We start from the raw sequence: 20,634 nt of genomic DNA, 5'->3' as shown, positions 1-20,634 counted from the left end.
GCAGTCTAATGTACATATATTTGAATTTTAATAAAATACGGTAAATAGCGAAATCGGCTAACTTTTTTTACAAAACGGCTAACAAATCGGCTCCCGGCTAAATCGAATTTTCTCCGGCTGTTTGCTATCGCGACCGGCTAAACCTAGCCGGAAAACGGCTTAACTGTCAACACTGATTTTTACAGCTTATTCTCGCCGCTCTCAGTTGTCAACTCTACGGTGCCGTCACCATGGTTGCCATTTTCCAAAATTTTTTTCTACCAAAATCTCTTAAGAAAAGTTACCAAAATCTTTTTTCACTGAAAAAATATATACAGATACTGCTACTTTTCATAGCAAATGTGTATGTACTTATTTTATTTATTTAATTAATAAGCCGAAAAACATTAAAAAAAATATGAAATTAGTTTAGTGGGATAACAATAGCTTCCAAATAATTTGTAAAATCAATCTAGACATGCATACGTTGATATATATCGTCGCACATAGGGACGAATCGACAATTTAGGACGACAAAAATGTTTACTCCATATGTATTTGACAGATTTCAATGAAATTTGCTGTTGAGGGATTTTCGTGGTCACTGATTTCGAATATTAAATCAAATTTCCAAAATTAAAAATGGCGGGTCCAATATGGCGGACGATTAAAAAAAAACGATTTTTTAAAAAATGACTTTATGGAATGATGGTATGACTCTGTATAGATAAATAGATAGATACATTATGAGGTATGCACTGCGACCTAGTGATCTAATATGCCCTTGACTCTGGATACCATCTATACTTTTTTAAAGAAATACGTCCGCCATATTGGATCCGCTATTTTGAATTTTGAAAATTGAATATCAATTTCGAAATCAGTGACAACGAAAACCCCTGGATACCAATAAACGACTTAAGATAAAGATGCTCTATTTAATGAAGGGGGAAAAGGAGGGACGAGTTCGTGATATTTTTACATTGGCAATTTGTTTGATTTTCGAACTCTTGAAGAGAAATTGCTGTGCTCGTTGGAACGTTTTTTATAACTCTAACTGATATAAAAATTTCAAAATTTTTTCAATAAGAGAAAGGCAATTTATAGAATAGATATTATAACCATTTTACAAACAACTATATTATTAACAAAAATCGCAAAATAAAGTACATACCTCACGCCTCACTTTCCGTTTTGACAAAACTGTTAGATGTTAATAAGAATAAAATGACAAGCGAAATTATTTTATCATCGCCTCAAACAAAAAATTATTTAATTCGACGCACGATAGAAAACCCAACTTTGCGCTTTTGCTAAAGCTACCGCGTTGCGGTAAAAGTCAAAATTTTTGTGTTTCGTTGTGGACTGGTTTATAATGAGTATGAGAAAGGTATGTGTGATAAGATTTAAAGACTTTGCTTTTTCTATTTTTGTCGTCATAAATTGTCGATTCGTCCCTATGTGCGTCGTTATGGCTCTGTTTGTATATAGTATATAGTATATGTACATCGGCGGCAAAAATATCATGCAGTGGAAGATTTCCTACAGCACGCGAGTCCTACTCACGTTTCAAACAATGCAATGCAAATGACCGTATTGCTTAACCCTACCCGAATCTTTTATGCTTTATTTTTAATCGACTTCAAAAAAAAGAAGGTTCTCAATTCATCGGAATTAGGGCTGTGCGATTATTCGATTTCTCGAGCAAGTTGGTTAATCAATTATTCGGTTAATCAATTACTCGAGTAATCAAGATTTTGATTACTCAAAACGATGATTAATCGAGTTACTTGAAATATGATTACTCAAAAAAATAATTTTGCTCGTTAAAAGAGTTTGCTTTGGAAAATGCTTATTTTCTTTTTTACATTCTGTATATGAAAAAAAATTTTCGTTTTAATTTTTGAAAACAGAAACGTTGTTTTCAAAGTATCAAGGAGCTTCAACTACTTTATACATATGTAAAGAGTTGAAATGTTGATTACTCATTTTACTCGAAATGTTGATTAATCATAATAGATTGGTGCTTACACATATGTTAGTGTTTGGCCGAGCTTCTCCTCCTTAATCATAATGCACTTACTCAAATATTTTTTTTTTGGTTAATCAAAAATCTTGATTACTCGAGTAACTGAACTTTTGAGTAATCATAATTTCCAATTAATCGAATAATTGAGTTATTTACTTTATGATTAATTAAAATTTTGAGTAATCAATTAATCGCACAGCCCTAATCGGAATATATATATATATTTTTTTGAATGTATCTTACCGCATAACTCCGGAACGCGTTAACTAATTCCTATAATTATTTTTTTAATGGAAAGGTGGTCCCATACTAATTTTATTTTTAACCGTCGTCGTTAGTGCCTAGCTTATAAGATTATTTGTAAAATTTATTTTATAAATAAACTGTTTATAATAATAATAATAATAATAATTTTTTAAATCCGATTATTGACAGAGGTGGGCAACGATAATCTTAAATTTGTATGTGAGAATTGAAGTCGGTTTTTGTTTTTTTGCTTAAACATTACTTGTCTAGAATTGCGATTTAATTAACGCTTCTAGGACAATACACTGTCGAAAAGTGAAAAAAAAATCTATCATAAATTTTTTATGAACATGCAAAATAATAACGCTAGAAAAAATCCGTTAAAAAAAATTAGATTTTCCTGAGTTTCTTAAAAAAGTGAACAGTATCGATTTAAATTACGAAAAACGTTTCGAAAATGTTATTTTAACATCTCCTTAACCTACTCTACAATAATGAAAACGATTTATGGACCTTGCCGAAAATCGCCAGATGGCCGAATTTTTATATCATTTTTACTGTACTACTGTCGCAAACAATGGCCCGTATATAGAGTCAAAATAACTTGCAATGGGATATCTGTCAAAAATGCTGCTTTTAACTTTACAGTCTCTTTTATATTGACTATAACTACGGGCTAATATTTCCAGTATTAAGATGTGAGATGGTAGACCTAAATTTTTACCGCCAAAAATTCGATATTTTTTTTAGAAGTGTAGCCAGTAGTGCCGCCATTGTTACTCAAATATTTTCAGTATACGAATATGATATAACTCTAGTTTAGTCGAAGTAAATCGATAGTTTTTTGGTAAAAGTAGTGCTGCTACTGAAACTCGTAGGCTTTTTATAATTACGCACATGCACAATATAATTCATTTCTTTCTAACAATGCAAACAGAAGATTGGTTGCAAAAGTATCCAAATTCGAATAAAAGTTACCAAGTTACCAAACGGTTTAAAAGTTACCAATTTTAGTAGAAAGTTACCAATTGTGGCCGTCACGCCAAAATTACTCTCACGAATTCTGCTGCAATCGGCGCAGTCTTGTATTCTATCATTCTTGTACACGCTCTGCTTGGGAAGGCATTCAACTGCACGACTTGTTCGCACGCGCACAGTGACATCAATTGCACGCACACTACAAAAACGCTCTGCTTAACAGTGGCTACACACGACGAACATATCCGCGCACATGCGCGGCTTGCGGGTCATGTACGTCGTTTGTAGGGCGGTTTGCGAGCATCGCATTGGAAACAAAAACAACAACCTCATATTGTGTTGATGCTTGAAGTGTGCACATCGGCGGATAAATGCATCCAAGCCATGTTATTTAATTGAATTTTTGATAAATGAGGCTAAATTACTATAAGTATATGTATGTACGTACATACTAGTAAAATATAAATAAATTTAAGTAACACATACATAAAAAAGTTAAGTTAAAAGCATTGCAATTGCATCATCCGCGTCTTTCCTTTCCATGTTTACGCTTTGAGTACAAAATCACTTATGAGCCGCTCGTCGTCTGTAGCAAACGACAGCGAGCATGTTGGCGCATATGTGCGCGCAGATGTTCGTCGTGTGTAGCCAGTTTTAGATACACCCGATTTACATGATTCAAGTACTTGAAAGCAATTCTTGCTCATTCTCTTTTGTGTTTTCTATTTGCTTTTACACGTTTCAATTCTNAATGGTTAATAACCAGTGTGACCGTTTTGATCCAAGTGGATCCAAACTGATACATTTTTCGATGAATTTTCGGAGAGATACTTTTTTCAATTTTGATACTTTTCCAAATACAAATGAAAAAAATCTGTAAATGTTTATGCATTACAAAACATGTCGTGCACCTGTGGCAACGTACATCCAAAAGTTCATTGTCGTTCTCTGAACGAACCTTTCATGTATTGTGATTCATGGTCCATGTCGAAAAACGTCAAAATGTGAACAAACGAACAGTATATACGAACAGCTATGTTCAATAACAAAAATTAGGGCTTGGTACTCGGCAATTCGGTGCTCGGTAAGGCCCTGTTTCCACAGGAAAACATCAATGTCGTGATAACCATCTCACAAAATATATTTCCAATGGATACCGCCTTACTGCTTGACATCTATTGCTGGCAATTTGATAGTTTGACAGCCATATTTTCACTGATAGAAAACGTGCTGGTGGTTATATCGATGAAATATTAATATTAAATCAAAATAAGAAGAAATGGGGTTTTAGAAGAAAAATGGGGATTTTTTGGGGATAACTGCGGCTCGATATGGGGATGCGCTATACAAAAATTCTGGCAACACTGGCTCAAACAGTCAACGACGTAGCGTAGACGTAGGTAGACGCAGACACGATCTACCTTATGGGATTCGGGTGTTAACGAAAACTCACCACCGCATGGCGGTGACGTTGCCGTTGCTTCTCTCTCTGTATATCAACAGTAAATTTGATATGCTGCTACGTACGTCAACCTACGTTTACGCTACGTCGTTGACTAACTGCGCTTTTAATCAAATAAGTTGGCGTTAAAGACATAAATCTGAAAAGTGCTCTAGCAACGTTACAAAAATATTTATTCCCCGTGCAGTCGTTTTAAGAGCGTACATATGTACAAATGTACGGATATACAAATCGGCGATGTTTTTGCAAAACCGCCCATTGACCAATTGCAAAATCGCCTATTCTAAGCACTCAAAGTTTTTATTAGAGCGAAAAACCGGTTTTTTTTAAGGCATTGCCTTGATAGGCGGTATTTTTTCTAGCTATTACACTGTGGAACAAATTCAGGTTAGCAAAAGTTAGGTCGATTCTGAGAGTGAGGGGTGAAAATAGCGGCTAATTAGAAGACCCGTATCGCGGCGTTTGTTTATGTTAGTTCGAATTTTTTTTTAATCGACCTTCGAACTTTGCAGTCAAATGCCGATTTTCAGGATATTGTTTATATGGTTTTTTTGGCTACAACTCGTCGATTAATTGATATTTTTTCAATCTGTTAAAGCCAAATTATTGCTAGAGATCTGTGCAACAATTAAAATTAAAAAAAAAGATTGATTTAGACAATTTTTGTAGGGCTTATGAAGCAAAATGTTGGACTTTTTTTTCATGCTTTTTGAACATATTTTCCACAAAACTAAGTCTTTTTTGCTTTCTGTTTGATCTATAATATGCTTCTCAGTTTCTTCAATAAATTTCATTTGAAAAGAAAACAATCATAATACAAAACTTGCGTTTTCCAGCTTAATATTAATTTACTTCTCATTTCTTATGTACCAATTTTTTCAGTGTTGGTTTTGAAGAAACATTGAAAAATAAATTGTAAAAATATAGAAAAAAATATAATTTTAATATGTTAGTTATGAAAAGTTTTAAGTAAATAAATTAAATAAATTAAATTAATGATTTGGCCAGTTGCCGTTTAGCAGGCGGCTGTGGATCAACATCACTGCTCTCTCTAATATCTTGGTCATCGTCATCATCATCAGAAAGGTCGATAATTTCGTCCAACAGATATTCTGGAATTTCATCTCATCTTCCCCTTCTTCCTCTTTTTCCACGATTGTGCGATTGGGATTCACGATACGGAGAAGGTATTAAAGGAAGAAACCAGTACAAACAGCATAACTGGAATAGTCGCATTGGACGGAAATGGCCTAAAGACAATAGGCTACACGAAAGTCTTGTTCCTGAAATGAAAATTTTGTTGCCGTTGCTCCACATTAAACTTGGCATTGCTANCAATAGGCTACACGAAAGTCTTGTTCCTGAGATGAAAATTTTGTTGCCGTTGCTCCACATTAAAATTTGCCTTGCTAAAATTTTTTTGAAATATATCGCAAAAAGACCAGCAGTATTCAACCACTTAAAAGACATTTTCCCAAGACTAAGTAACGCCAAAATTCAGGAATGGGTTGTTAATGGTCCCGACATACGGAAACTAATGAGTCGTCAAGATTTTGACCAAGTTCTGACAGGCCGAGAATTAAATGCATGGCTCGCATTGAAAGCAGTCATTAAAGGACTTTTGGGTAAAGAACGCAAAGACAACTACAGGCAATCTGTTGTAAACATGTTGGCAGCTTTCGATGAAATTGGGGTTAATATGTCGTACAAAATTCATCTCTTACATCAGCATCTTGATCAACTCGCTCAACAGTTGCCAACTGAATCTGATGAGCAAGGCGAACGTTATCACCAAACTGCGCTTCCATTTGAAATAAGGTAACTATAGAGTGTGCATATTTTGAGTTCCTAGATTTCTTTAATATCTTTGTCAGAGTGCACAATTTAAACATGTTAACGATTGAAAACTATTTTCGTTTCAGGTACAGAGGAAAGAAATCTCCAGATGCAATACTCGCTGAAATTTGTTGGTGGTATAAAAAAAAAAGAGGAAGAAGGGGAAGACAAAGATGAAATTCCAGAATATCTGTTGGACGAAATTATCGACCTTTCTGATGATGATGACGATGACCAAGATATTAGAGAGAGCAGTGATGTTGATCCACAGCCGCCTGCTAAACGGCAACTGGCCAAATCATTAATTTAATTTATTTAATTTTTTTACTTAAAACTTTTCATAACTAACATATCAAAATTATATTTTTTTCCATATTTTTACAATTTATTTTTCAATGTTTCTTCAAAACCAACACTGAAAAAATTGGTACATAAGAAATGAGAAGTAAATTAATATTAAGCTGGAAAACGCAAGTTTTGTATTATGATTGTTTTGTTTTCAAGTGAAATTTATTGAAGAAACTGAGAAGCATATTATAGATCAAACAGAAAGCAAAAAAGACTTAGGTTTGTGGAAAATATGTTCAAAAAGCATGAAAAAAATTCCAACATTTTGCTTCATAAGCACTACAAAAATTGTCTAAATCAATCTTTTTTTTTAATTTTAATTGTTGCACAGATCTCTAGCAATAATTTGGCTTTAACAGATTGAAAAAATATCAATTAATCGACGAGTTATAGCCAAAAAAAACCATATAAACAATATGCTGAAAATCGGCATTTGACTGCAAAGATCGAAGGTCGATTAAAAAAAAATTCGAACCAACATAAACCAACGCCGCGATACGGGTCTTCTAATTTAACCTCTATTTTCACCCCTCACTCTCAGAATCGACCTAACTTTTGCTAACCCGAATTTGTTCCACAGTGTTATTTTACAAATCTGTTGTTTTAGTAACGATTTTACGATTCCTATGCATAAATCTCGATGCCTGGAGCTCAGGGTTACCAAATCTCGTACTTTAAAAAAATCCTGTTTGGTAGAATCTAGAAAAAAATGCGGTAGACTTCAAAAAACTTTGATAGATCTCTGGGTTTGGATCAAACTTTGTACAAAAATTATAAAAAGTCTGCAAGGTTTTACCTAAATTGCCAACTTTTTAATTAGATTCTAAAAAATTTAATTTTAGTATAATAAAGTGCAAGATTTAACTTGCTAAACATTGCTTTGAGTTTTGAAATTTTTTTTCCTTGACAGTGTAAAGCAGTTCCTTCCATATTAAGAATTTTTTCGAACATATTTTAAGAGATTTCTTGCGGAGTACTGCCAGATTTTCTTTTTATCACATGACGAAGTAGCTAACAAATGTGGCACGTTCCAGAAACAGCTAATTGGGATTTGCCGGTTTTGACAATTCTCAAGTAAAAGTAAACAACCCCTCAGAAACCTTAGATGCACTTAAGTTTGCTAACACTTTCACAAAAATCGCCGGTTTTAGCCTTTTCGCTATTAATTCTTTTTACAAATCATATGTTATGCAATTTAACACAATAAAACCACGTTTCCTGCCGAAAAAATGATTGCTGAGAAAATTTACTATTTTACAGTTTATTTTATCCTCCCATTGGGGAAATTTCATCGTCGCCGGGAATGCGGGATCTTGTATTATATCATTCTTGTTACCGTATAGTGTTCAGTGTTGGACAGTTTTTGCTCTTAAAATTAAGAAAATTATGTTTAACAAAAATAAAACTACCCAAAAACGCGAATATGAGGTAGATTTCAGACCTTCAGTGGCAGATGTGGTAGATGCGGTAGATGCTCAAAAAAGTGGCCGATCTACCACAATGTGGTAGAAGTCCGATCACTGGGCGTGACGTCCATTTCCGCTGTAACGTATGTAAATAGTGCATATATTTAGGCGCAATATTTAACTTCTTCTGGCGGGGTGACATCTACAGTCTTCTAACAGTATCTCCTTGATATGATGCCTACAACGAGGTTCATATATAGACTAGACTTTGCTTCAAATAGCTTTGCTACACTACTTACGTTTAACCGATTTCAATGAAATTTTGTGGGTGTGTATTGTTGGTTCCAACTTAAAAGTTAGGATAGTTGTGAACCCCAGAAAAAAATATTTTTTATTTAACCGATTTCAATAAATTTTTGTGGGTACGTATTGTTGGTTCCAACTTAAAAGATAGGATGGTTTTGAACCCGAGAAGAAATATTTTTTTTTTCATCGACATTTTTTCTATGCTTCTCACAACGTTCTTAAAAATCCCGTGTCGTGTTGGTTCCAACTTAAAAGATAGGATAGTTTTGCCTATGAAATGGCCACCCTTGATCTAGAGTCTTCTAATTGTATCTCCTTAATATGAAGCCTACAACGAGGTTCATATCTAGACTAGGCTGATATCTAGAATTTGCCATAAATAGCTTCGCTACATGGTGGTCTGGACATACAACATTGCAACTTGAGAAAAGCATTGTAAAAAGCGTGGTAAAAAGCTGTTAAGTGGAGATCACACGATTTGTACATTTGTACGGATTTGTACATTTTGGCAGTGAAAAGGTGGTGTTGTTTAGAAACTTGAGTTCAGCTCAATAAAAGAATTTCCGAACAACACCACTCTGTACCTGCCAAAATGAACAAATCGAGTGATCCCTGCTTAAGATGAAGACAAACATATGGAGCTGCCTAAACGTCAAAATTTAAAGCTAACATAAGTGCCTAGCATACATACATATCGTCGATGTTTTGGCAAAACTGCCCATCGACCAGTTGCAAAATCGCCTAAATAGCCATAGACAACATTTTGCTTGCATAGTCTTCTGTTCTCTTTCACTGCAAGTTGAATTATTTTAATATCTATTGCAAAATTTTGTACAGACAAGACAGAAAAGTAGAAAATAAATAAAATAAAATAAAATTTTTTAATATACAAAGCTTAAACGCAAAAATTAGAAAATAATATTTCTTAGTCCCATAGAATTTGTATAGATAACTTTTGATTTTGAAATTTTAGCAGAATATAATGACTTCTTACCATTTATGAGATTGAAAATGCAAAGCGTTGGGCGCATGTCATAGACCTGAATTGATATGAATAGTAATATATGTATGTATGAATGTGGATATATGAATAACGACCGCTTAAAATCGATCTCAAATTTGTACTTTCTCTGCAGAAATTTTATGTCTATGGTNCCCTCAGAAACCTTAGATGCACTTAAGTTTGCTAACACTTTCACAAAAATCGCCGGTTTTAGCCTTTTCGCTATTAATTCTTTTTACAAATCATATGTTATGCAATTTAACACAATAAAACCACGTTTCCTGCCGAAAAAATGATTGCTGAGAAAATTTACTATTTTACAGTTTATTTTATCCNTGTCTATGGTATGTAGTTTGACTATTGTCAAAAAAATCTAATGCTTTGTATTGCATGCGCCCCACGTTTTTCGTTTTCAATCAATGGTTTATAATGACTTTTGCTAAAATTACAAAATCAACAACGGGCCCTTAGCTTAGATGAAAATGCTTCAGTTTAAGATAAAATAAANATGCGGGATCTTGTATTATATCATTCTTGTTACCGTATAGTGTTCAGTGTTGGACAGTTTTTGCTCTTAAAATTAAGAAAATTATGTTTAACAAAAATAAAACTACCCAAAAACGCGAATATGAGGTAGATTTCAGACCTTCAGTGGCAGATGTGGTAGATGCGGTAGATGCTCAAAAAAGTGGCCGATCTACCACAATGTGGTAGAAGTCCGATCACTGGGCGTGACGTCCATTTCCGCTGTAACGTATGTAAATAGTGCATATATTTAGGCGCAATATTTAACTTCTTCTGGCGGGGTGACATCTACAGTCTTCTAACAGTATCTCCTTGATATGATGCCTACAACGAGGTTCATATATAGACTAGACTTTGCTTCAAATAGCTTTGCTACACTACTTACGTTTAACCGATTTCAATGAAATTTTGTGGGTGTGTATTGTTGGTTCCAACTTAAAAGTTAGGATAGTTGTGAACCCCAGAAAAAAATATTTTTTATTTAACCGATTTCAATAAATTTTTGTGGGTACGTATTGTTGGTTCCAACTTAAAAGATAGGATGGTTTTGAACCCGAGAAGAAATATTTTTTTTTTCATCGACATTTTTTCTATGCTTCTCACAACGTTCTTAAAAATCCCGTGTCGTGTTGGTTCCAACTTAAAAGATAGGATAGTTTTGCCTATGAAATGGCCACCCTTGATCTAGAGTCTTCTAATTGTATCTCCTTAATATGAAGCCTACAACGAGGTTCATATCTAGACTAGGCTGATATCTAGAATTTGCCATAAATAGCTTCGCTACATGGTGGTCTGGACATACAACATTGCAACTTGAGAAAAGCATTGTAAAAAGCGTGGTAAAAAGCTGTTAAGTGGAGATCACACGATTTGTACATTTGTACGGATTTGTACATTTTGGCAGTGAAAAGGTGGTGTTGTTTAGAAACTTGAGTTCAGCTCAATAAAAGAATTTCCGAACAACACCACTCTGTACCTGCCAAAATGAACAAATCGAGTGATCCCTGCTTAAGATGAAGACAAACATATGGAGCTGCCTAAACGTCAAAATTTAAAGCTAACATAAGTGCCTAGCATACATACATATCGTCGATGTTTTGGCAAAACTGCCCATCGACCAGTTGCAAAATCGCCTAAATAGCCATAGACAACATTTTGCTTGCATAGTCTTCTGTTCTCTTTCACTGCAAGTTGAATTATTTTAATATCTATTGCAAAATTTTGTACAGACAAGACAGAAAAGTAGAAAATAAATAAAATAAAATAAAATTTTTTAATATACAAAGCTTAAACGCAAAAATTAGAAAATAATATTTCTTAGTCCCATAGAATTTGTATAGATAACTTTTGATTTTGAAATTTTAGCAGAATATAATGACTTCTTACCATTTATGAGATTGAAAATGCAAAGCGTTGGGCGCATGTCATAGACCTGAATTGATATGAATAGTAATATATGTATGTATGAATGTGGATATATGAATAACGACCGCTTAAAATCGATCTCAAATTTGTACTTTCTCTGCAGAAATTTTATGTCTATGGTATGTAGTTTGACTATTGTCAAAAAAATCTAATGCTTTGTATTGCATGCGCCCCACGTTTTTCGTTTTCAATCAATGGTTTATAATGACTTTTGCTAAAATTACAAAATCAACAACGGGCCCTTAGCTTAGATGAAAATGCTTCAGTTTAAGATAAAATAAAAACAACAACAAAATAAAAGAAAATAAAATCTTTATAAGAGCTGTTTTCATTATAAAGGTACCGGTAAGTACCGCGCGGTATAACTCCGTATGGCAAGTTCGCTCATGTATGGATATACATATATACATTTGTAGGTAGTTAACTTACATACATACATACCCAGTAGAAATTCTGTGTGTGTGTATAAATTTCAAAATTATTTGCAAGAATCTCCACATACACAACAAACCTACAACCCAAATGTACTTTTTTAAATACGAAGTAAATCAGTACAAATTGCTAGTAATTTTCATTAGAGTTTGAGTAACTCCTTTCACTATTTGGCTTTTAGTAACATNCCCAAAAACGCGAATATGAGGTAGATTTCAGACCTTCAGTGGCAGATGTGGTAGATGCGGTAGATGCTCAAAAAAGTGGCCGATCTACCACAATGTGGTAGAAGTCCGNATTAACGAAAGCTTAACTTATTTTATTTTATTAATTTTAGTGAAGTCTTTAAAAAAATTTCTTGCTAAAAAATCTTTTGTTACACTACTTTATTTTATTCTTTTGTTTGTACATGTTAAATAAAAGCTTGATTTAAAAAAAATATTTTTTTATATTATTTTATTTTGTATGTAAAAAGGCGTTCGGCGCCTAAGGAATTTTGTACAAAATTCCTTAGGCGCCGAACGCCTTTTTACATACAAAATAAAATAATATAAAAAAATATTTTTTTATATTATTTTATTTTGTATGTAAAAAGGCGTTCGGCGCCTAAGGAATTTTGTACAAAATTTTCATGTTGTATGCACATTGAAATACACCGCTCGAAGGAACTAAATACTACTCGTATAAAAACACTATTTTACGAAATGAAAATTACATTTTTAAAAGGGTTTTTTTTTGCATAATTTGGGCCACTGAACATTTCAAAAAAAAGCGTAACTCAGAAAAAACATAGGTAACACGTTTTTCGATCGAAAGCATTTATTACAGTTAAATTAGGGTCGAATACTGGTAATCTGACGATTTTTTCCGCAGTAGAAATTTTTTTTCAATACTACAACAATACTACTTTGTTATAACACATCAAAACCTTTAACGCCAATATCTCAGAAAGCAGTTTTAACAGAAGCGCCCTTATTGCATCTAACTCCTCAATTATTGGAGATAAAACAAAGACTAGTTGATTTTCCTGTGTGTTTTTTAAATATTTTAAACAGAATTTTAAAAAAAGCAAACACTTTTTTTTGCTAATTTTTACATTCGTAAGTTACTTTATTCTGGGATCCCACAGACGTATGCAAGAACTAGGTGGCTGTGTGAAACTTACGTTAGTATTCTTAAGTGGTGGTCAAACCCCAGGAAGGTTTTGCTCCCGCGCATCGCAATATTTTCTACACAGAGTTAAAGTCCCTCTTTTTGGTAAAAATTACTATTATTTTGCATTACATTCTGTTCTCCTTAGAAAAATTTGGCGCTTAAAATATTAGTGGAAATGTTAACCATTTATAAGCCAGTTTTCAAACAGTGTGTCAAAAAGGCCCGTTCTGGTGGGAGTTGATGGGTTATACTTTTGGAAAAAAGTAGGCCAACCTTATTTTCAATATATAACCCGCAAAAAATCGTAAGAACTCCGTCATTTAACATAACGGTTGATAAGCTTATTGCAAAAATTTATTGATAGCGACATAAATTACCCCAATAACTTAACCTTTAAATTTTTTTATTTCTTTAAATTGAAATAGTACATACTGATTTGTTAAGTACATAGAGATGTATGTATATTAGAGTGCCCATCGAAAATCATTTTTTTGTACGTTAGCACTACATATTTTCAAATTGTGGAAGTTATCGATGGACAAAATTAAAAAAATTCATTGAAATTTAAGCAAAAATAGTCATTCAAAAACTCATGAATCTAGAAAATCGTATTTTCTGACCTAAATCGACAGGCCGCGACCTCTAAATGGCCTTTAAAAATTCTATAAAAATAGGCAATTATATTTCTCATAAAAACGAACAAAATTAGGGGGTAGGATCTTTAAATTGTCAAAAAAAGCATTTTCGATGGGAAACCTAATGTATATACTACAGTATATTTTGCTTTGCTGCCTTTATGCTGAAGTGCACATTTAAGATACCTACCCTAAAATGCGCACTAGCGGCACTATTTTTAACATTTATAAGGAAACTCCTCCGATAGATGCATTCAACATACCTGCACATAGGCGATACATGCCTTAAAAACTGTGCTACTAACTATCAAAGAAAGTATTAGGTTTACCTGCACTGGCCCTACAATTACCTAATTTTACAAGCTTTTATTTATTTTGCTCATCTCGCAGAACAATGAAAATGGCTATCAATTCATGTAGTTATATAGATAATTAGATACCATTCGGTAAAAATTTCGCTTGCAGTAATTTCCACGTGGTAAGTGCTCCTCCATTATATGGTTTCATAGGGATTCGGATACCTTCCTCATTGAAGTAATAAAGAAAATTCGCTTAAGTGCTTTTTTCGGTTAAGTGCACAAGTTTTTCGTGCAAAGAAGGATGGGCAGCTAAGCAAAATATACTGTATATAGACTTTCTTCTGTTCGCCCAATCATCAGCAGCAGTCACTCAACATTTGAATTCAATGAATGAATTAAATAAAATTATAATCTGATGACATGATAAGATTAGAAGCCTCATGGCTCTTTGGAATCTACCTTATGGGCAGTAGCGCCGGCGTTTCCAGAATACCTTCATGCTCAGGAACGTAGCAATGATTTGATCGATAAAACCAGAGACGAAAGCGAATAAATGGAACAATATTCATTTCTCTTATGTTCCGCTGAGGCGCTCCCTAACGCAATGAACGTAGCAATGCTTTGCTCAGTGTAAAAATTTTTAAATCTTTCGACGCAAATATTTAGAAAATGGTTCAATGAATCTTAAATCTGAAAAGTTTGTGCAAAGTCTCAGATCGAGCACTTTAATTTGATGTATAATCTGGCTCTGTACGATTTGTAGATCGTAATAATGAAATTTTTGATGCTGTTTTTTAACTTTTTTCAAATAATGGTGTAAGAAAAACTTGAATAACTGAACCTAAACTCTTCCGATTTAGACTTTTGAGGTATAATTGGTATTTTCACACCCATTTTATTTCTTTGCTAATAAGCTCATTCAAAGGATTAAAGAGAAAGGTAGGATGAACGAACATCATTCAAAGTTGAATTAAGATGTGTTGGTATTTGAAAAAAGAAAAAAAATTGGCACATAAATAAAAATAGTGGGAATATACCTTTCTACCGAGATCCCATAAGTCTAAATCAGAATAGTTTTGGCCCAGTTATTTAAGTTTTTCGTAAATCAATCTTTGAAAAAAGTAAAAAAAAAACAGCATCAAAAATCTCATTATTACGATTCCGTTGAAAAGATGTATAAATATTTTTATGCAGATTTTTTAAGCCTAATCTGTTTTGTCATCTGAGGTGACTTTTTTCGAAAAGTTCTTTAAGAAACTATTTTTATTCATAAAAAAACTCCATTTTTGGAGGTACTTTCAAATCGGACCAGCTCGTTTTAATCTTAATATTTTTCCGAAATATTTCGGTGGACGTCTTAAAATATAATACATTTTGTAATACCGACGGAAAAACCGCAACTTTTTTTGGTGATGCAGTCTTGTGTATATACATAATTTGCCTGTTTGCCTATCCTTTTATTTTTAGTACTTTTTTGCTGATTTTAGTGCCTTTTCCTGGTATTTTATTATACCTTTTTTATAGGTTTTAAGGTTCTTAAAATTGCTTCCCTGGTAAAAAAAAAAATATTAGAACAAAATTTACACGAAGATCGAACTTACATAACAGAGCTGCTGTATTTGTTATATGCGCACTTCCCGGGTTAGTGGCAGCGTTGCTTAGAGAGGGTTGTGTCATGGCCGCGATGGCGGCCAAATTTTGTATCGTCATCGGTGGTAACAGTCCAGCTGCGGCGGCGGCAGCAGTTGCTGTGTCCGTGGTACTCGTTTGGGCGCACAAACCTGCATCAAAGAGAATATTTTGAAATTAATTATTAACCACCTAATTCCAGCGAAGCAACATGTATACGCCCAACAAGTACTCTCAGCCACAAAATGACCATAAACAGTGGTCGCCATTGTGGGTACGCACCTTGCAGCAGTTGTTGTTGCAGTCCAACCGCTTGCAACTGTTGAATCAATTGCAAGGACGCCGGTGTAATAGCCTCGGGCCCCAATACTGGGCTCGCCTGCTGTGGCGGATTCGCAAGTACTGGGGTTGAAACGGTGGTTGAAGTCTGACCTACTGGTATATTTATGTTTGATGCTAAATTCCAAAGATTTGCTTGAATTTGCTGTATTTTCTTCTGCTCCTTCTCCTTCTGCGTATCAGCGAATTTCACAACAAGCGGGGAAGTGCAGCCCTCCATTGTTTTATTTTGATTCAAAGTCTGTGAAAAAACGGAAAACAATTTCGATTAACAAATAATGTTTTTTCTTTAATAAGTGGCTAATCTGATTGAAATTTCGTTAGCTAAACATTACTAAAACAATAGGAATTACCAATTTTATCGCTGATATCGCTGCGTGTTTAGTTGCAAATGTAACAAAGGCACACCCCTTACTTTGGCCGCTCTGATCACGTAACACCGTACACTCCTCGATGGGGCCGTGAACTTCGAATAATTTCCGTACGTCGTTCTCGTTTAGCTTCTTATTCAGCATTCCAACAAACAGCTTCCGTTCTAAAAAGAAAAATTTAAATAACATGCATAAGTATGTATTACATAGGTTGATCAAAATATGCACAGAAATATCAACTTTTCAGAATTTTCGTATTCCCTCCCCTAGAACTGAAGAATATCGAAAATAAGGATATCTTTATGTTATGGGAGCGCCCATGATCTCCGCTATTTTACAGGACAAAAAATTGCCAGGTACATTGGCTAAATAAGTCCTGAGGTTTTTCGAATACCGTCCAAATGAAGGCATTGATATACCTTCCTTGGAACGATGTGGTCGAATGGTTTCTTGCGAATTCGCCATTTTAACAATTCGTCTGAATATCAAGGCATGCGAGGACATAGATATAGGCTATCTAGATCAAAGATGTACGGCACTCAGAAAGGGAATCGCCTTGTGCGTGTAGAGTGTTATATACGTATGAACATTAGGGTGCCCATGAATTTTTTTTTAACTTCAAGACCCTACCCTTGGGTTGCCAACCGTGCTACAATATATAGTATTGTACTGTTTTTCAGGTCGGCGTACTATAAACTATTGGAAAAAAATATAGTACGCAAAAATACTATATTTCTTCTATCAAAATATAAATATATTTCAGTAATTTGCATGAAAAAATTTTTATTAAAATGGATGACCTTTATTCTGAAATAATAATATTAAATGAAATATTCTTTAAAGTAAAAGGTCATGGTGAGTTTATAAGCAAAAGAGGTTATAATCAAAAAAGGGGAACATAACTGAGAAATAATTAACAAATTTGCTTAAAATAATTTCATTTTCCATCAGTTAAAAATCGTTTTTACTTTTTCTTTTAAATAAAATACTATATATATTTGAAATGTATTTTTTTTTAGTTTTTTTGATAAGTAAGTTGATCTCTCATCGTTTGGGGAATTAGGCGATATAGGGTTTTCTTCCCCGTTGGATTTTGGAGGTTTGAAATTATCCGAGGAGGAGGTATCTTGCTCGATTAATGAACTTAGTAATTCGAAGTAGGCTGATGCTCATGGAATTTCCGCATTTTTCCTCAAACAATGCATTACTTCAATTGCTGAACCACTTACACTTTTGTTTAACATGTCTCTCAAACTGGGCATTTTTTTGGATGAATGGAAATTAGCTTTTGTTACTCCTGTTTTTAAAGCAGGTGATAAATGCCAAATTTCCAACTACAGACCTATTTCTAAACTCACTAACTTTGCTAAATTGTTTGAAAAAGCTGTTAGTACTAAATTGATCTTTGCAATTAAGCCGTTTATATCTATTTCCCAACGTGGTTTTATTCCTGGACGCTCAACTGTTACCTACCTAGCAGTATTCTCAAATTACTGCATCTCTTCTTTTGGCGATGGATGCCAGGTTGATACTATATATACCCATATATCGAAAGCGTTTGATAGAGTTTGTTTTAGGTTATTATTGTGTAAGTTACGCTGTTTTGGCTTTCACTCCAAGTTTCGGGATTGGCTCAAATCCTATCTAGTCAACCGAGTCAATTTTGTATCAGTCGATAGTGTAAAGTCTCATGCATATGTTGCTACTTCGGGCGTTCTCCAAGGCAGCATATTAGGTCCGTTACTTTTCTTAATTTTTTATACTGATGCCAGTGCTTGTTTCAAACAATGTAATCACCTCCTATATGCGGATCATTTGAAAATTTTTAAATATGTAGAAACTATCTCTGGTATACATACCATTCAAAATGAGTTAAATATCTTCATTGAGCACCTAAACTACATTATTCCCACGGCATACTCGTCACTGGATTTCATAAAGAGGAATAGCTCTGAATTGAAAGATCCCTATACCAAAAAAATTTATGCAATGCTATCGTGAGATCGAAACTGGAGTATGCGTCACTCATTTGGAATCCTTATTTTGATAGTCACTCAAAAAGAGTAGAGCGTGTAAAAAGAGTTTTCTAAAATTTGCGTTATACCAGTTGAAGTTTGATTTGCCAATACCGCCATATATTTCTCGCTGTAAGTTAATTGATATGCATACTCTAGCAGGAAGAAGGACTATTTCTGGGCTCATGTTTGTACATGACATTCTTAATGGTAGTATTGAATGTCCTGTATTACTACAATTTAAAAAACCAAATATTCCTGTTCGATCTTTAAGGTATTTTGATATTTTCTCAGTAGAATTCTTTAAAACCAAATATTCGCAAAGTGAGCCTATTTCTAGGATGCTAGGTGAACTCAATGCGTTAATGAACAGAAGTAGAGATATTGATGTTTTCTCCAGTCGCTGTTCTTTTAAGTTGGCCTTGGGGTAAAATTATATTTAGTCCCAAGTCTAATGTTATCTAGTCTGTAAGGTGCTGTAAAACCATAGACTTAAATAAATAAATAAATAAATATCTTAGACTATGTTGGCAACCCTACCCTGCCCACTAGTTTTTATCCCTTTATGAGGAATATTATTGCATTCTTTTATAAAAAATTTTTAAAATCGTTTACGGTTTTGGAGATTTATCAGTTTTTAAATGACTATTTTTCCTTAGATTTTAAAGATAGAATAAATATGTTGTGAAAAGTGGATTTACAGGCCCTCAAAATTATGTATAGTGATATATTGTCAGATTTGGATTGTTGGGATTTTTCATCGGGCAAATTTAAAAAAAAAAAATATTTTTCTTATGTTTTTAGATTTTTACCATCGCTACTCTCACTTACAAAACCATTGAGAACGGGTTCCGAAAAAGTATCGTAAAAGTATTACCTGTCGCTCAGCAGAACTCTCGTTCTCGACATGCGTTTTCAAACAGTTTTTCGAAGTGTTTTCGATAGTGGAACGTATATCAGGCGGAAGTTATTTCGATCCGTTTCGCTACATACATTTATGGTATCTGAATAAAACTAAGGACAGGAATGTAGTGGAGCGATGAAGAGAGCGACGAGCAAAACGTACTTTCAACTAAAATATATACATATATATATATATGATATACAAACCTAAGTACATATGTATGTATGTTAGGGTGTCCCTTATAGTACCGATTTTCCTGCCACAAGAAGTTTAAAGTACATATCTGTGCTCGTATGCAATTGTAGCTTATGTCGAAAGGCAGCATTCGCAGCATACGATCGCGGATGACTCACTAGCGCAGTGCCGCTGAAGTACTTTTGGCAAATAAACGTTCAAGAATAAGTTCCTAGTATCGGAAGTCAATATTCTTATTAAGTCTCATAAAAAAAAATCCATGTCGTTTAAAGAATAAAGGTAATGCCACATTATACTAAAGCCAGCTTCCTGACATAACTACTATTCCATGCGAACACATTTTTCAAATATTATACAATATACGAGTAATTTCAAAACGCGTCTTTGGATAAAGTTTCTTTAGTACAAGTTGAAAACTCTCAACGTAAGGCCTTGGATACAATAAGTAATTCCTGGAAATTTGCTTCGCACTTAACTTGGCCCATATATATTCCTGCTTCAAAGCCACACCTCTTTTTGCAACATCGTTAGTTATACTCAAACTTGAAAAAAAAATGCGAGCTTCTGTAAAGTCTTTTCGCAAATTCCAGGTTCCAGGATAAGAGAGTATGAAACTGAATTCCAGTCCAAACCTTTCAAAGAGTTTAATAGTATTCAGAGTAACGAAATCGCTAAAATCTTTTTTTAACCAGTTATTGAGGTCTTGCGATGTTACTTTTACGCGTTGTAACCCGGAACCCTCCATTGTTCTTGAAGAGGCAGTTTCACTCCGGGAGGTCTTTGTCAATTGTCAAAATCTTTTTCACCATTTTACTTTTAACTGAAAGGTGCACACCATCACCTAAGAGTGCTAATCCGGTTAGCCTCTGACTTGTACCATAAATGTCCACTGAATTTCTTTAAGGCCGTATTGGAAATTAAGTTATCAGTCTTCTCATAGAGTTTAAAATCTAAGAAAAAACAAGTAAGAAAGACTAAGTTCGGGCGGAGCCGAACATTAAATACCCGGCGCAAGTATTAAATATATGTTTTCCACCTTTCCGAAAGCTACCGCTACATGATAAGCCGGGGTGTATACATTTTAAGTAAATTAGCGTCCTTAAATTTCGAAATATTG

At 34.0% G+C, this 20,634-nt stretch overlaps 1 protein-coding gene across 3 annotated transcripts in view; it reads right to left on the bottom strand.

The window, feature by feature from the left end:
- bru1 (bruno 1) overlaps positions 1–20,634 on the bottom strand; it is a 518,099-nt gene that overhangs the window by 127,203 nt on the left and 370,262 nt on the right. For all 3 annotated transcript variants that reach the window (XM_017629374.1, XM_017629381.1, XM_017629388.1), the window contains 3 exons: positions 16,386–16,567; positions 15,976–16,273; positions 15,666–15,845 (listed from right to left, as the gene is read on the bottom strand). In XM_017629374.1, coding sequence (XP_017484863.1) covers positions 15,666–15,845; positions 15,976–16,273; positions 16,386–16,567 — 660 coding nt within the window. The remainder of the gene's footprint in view (positions 1–15,665; positions 15,846–15,975; positions 16,274–16,385; positions 16,568–20,634) is intronic.

Source organism: Rhagoletis zephyria, unplaced genomic scaffold (assembly GCF_001687245.7).
Source record: "Rhagoletis zephyria isolate East Lansing unplaced genomic scaffold, Rhagoletis_zephyria_1.1 Rzeph_scaffold_00081, whole genome shotgun sequence".
NCBI lineage: Eukaryota > Metazoa > Arthropoda > Insecta > Diptera > Tephritidae > Rhagoletis > Rhagoletis zephyria.
Note: the sequence above shows the minus strand (reverse complement) of the source record. Positions and strands in the feature narration are given on the sequence as shown.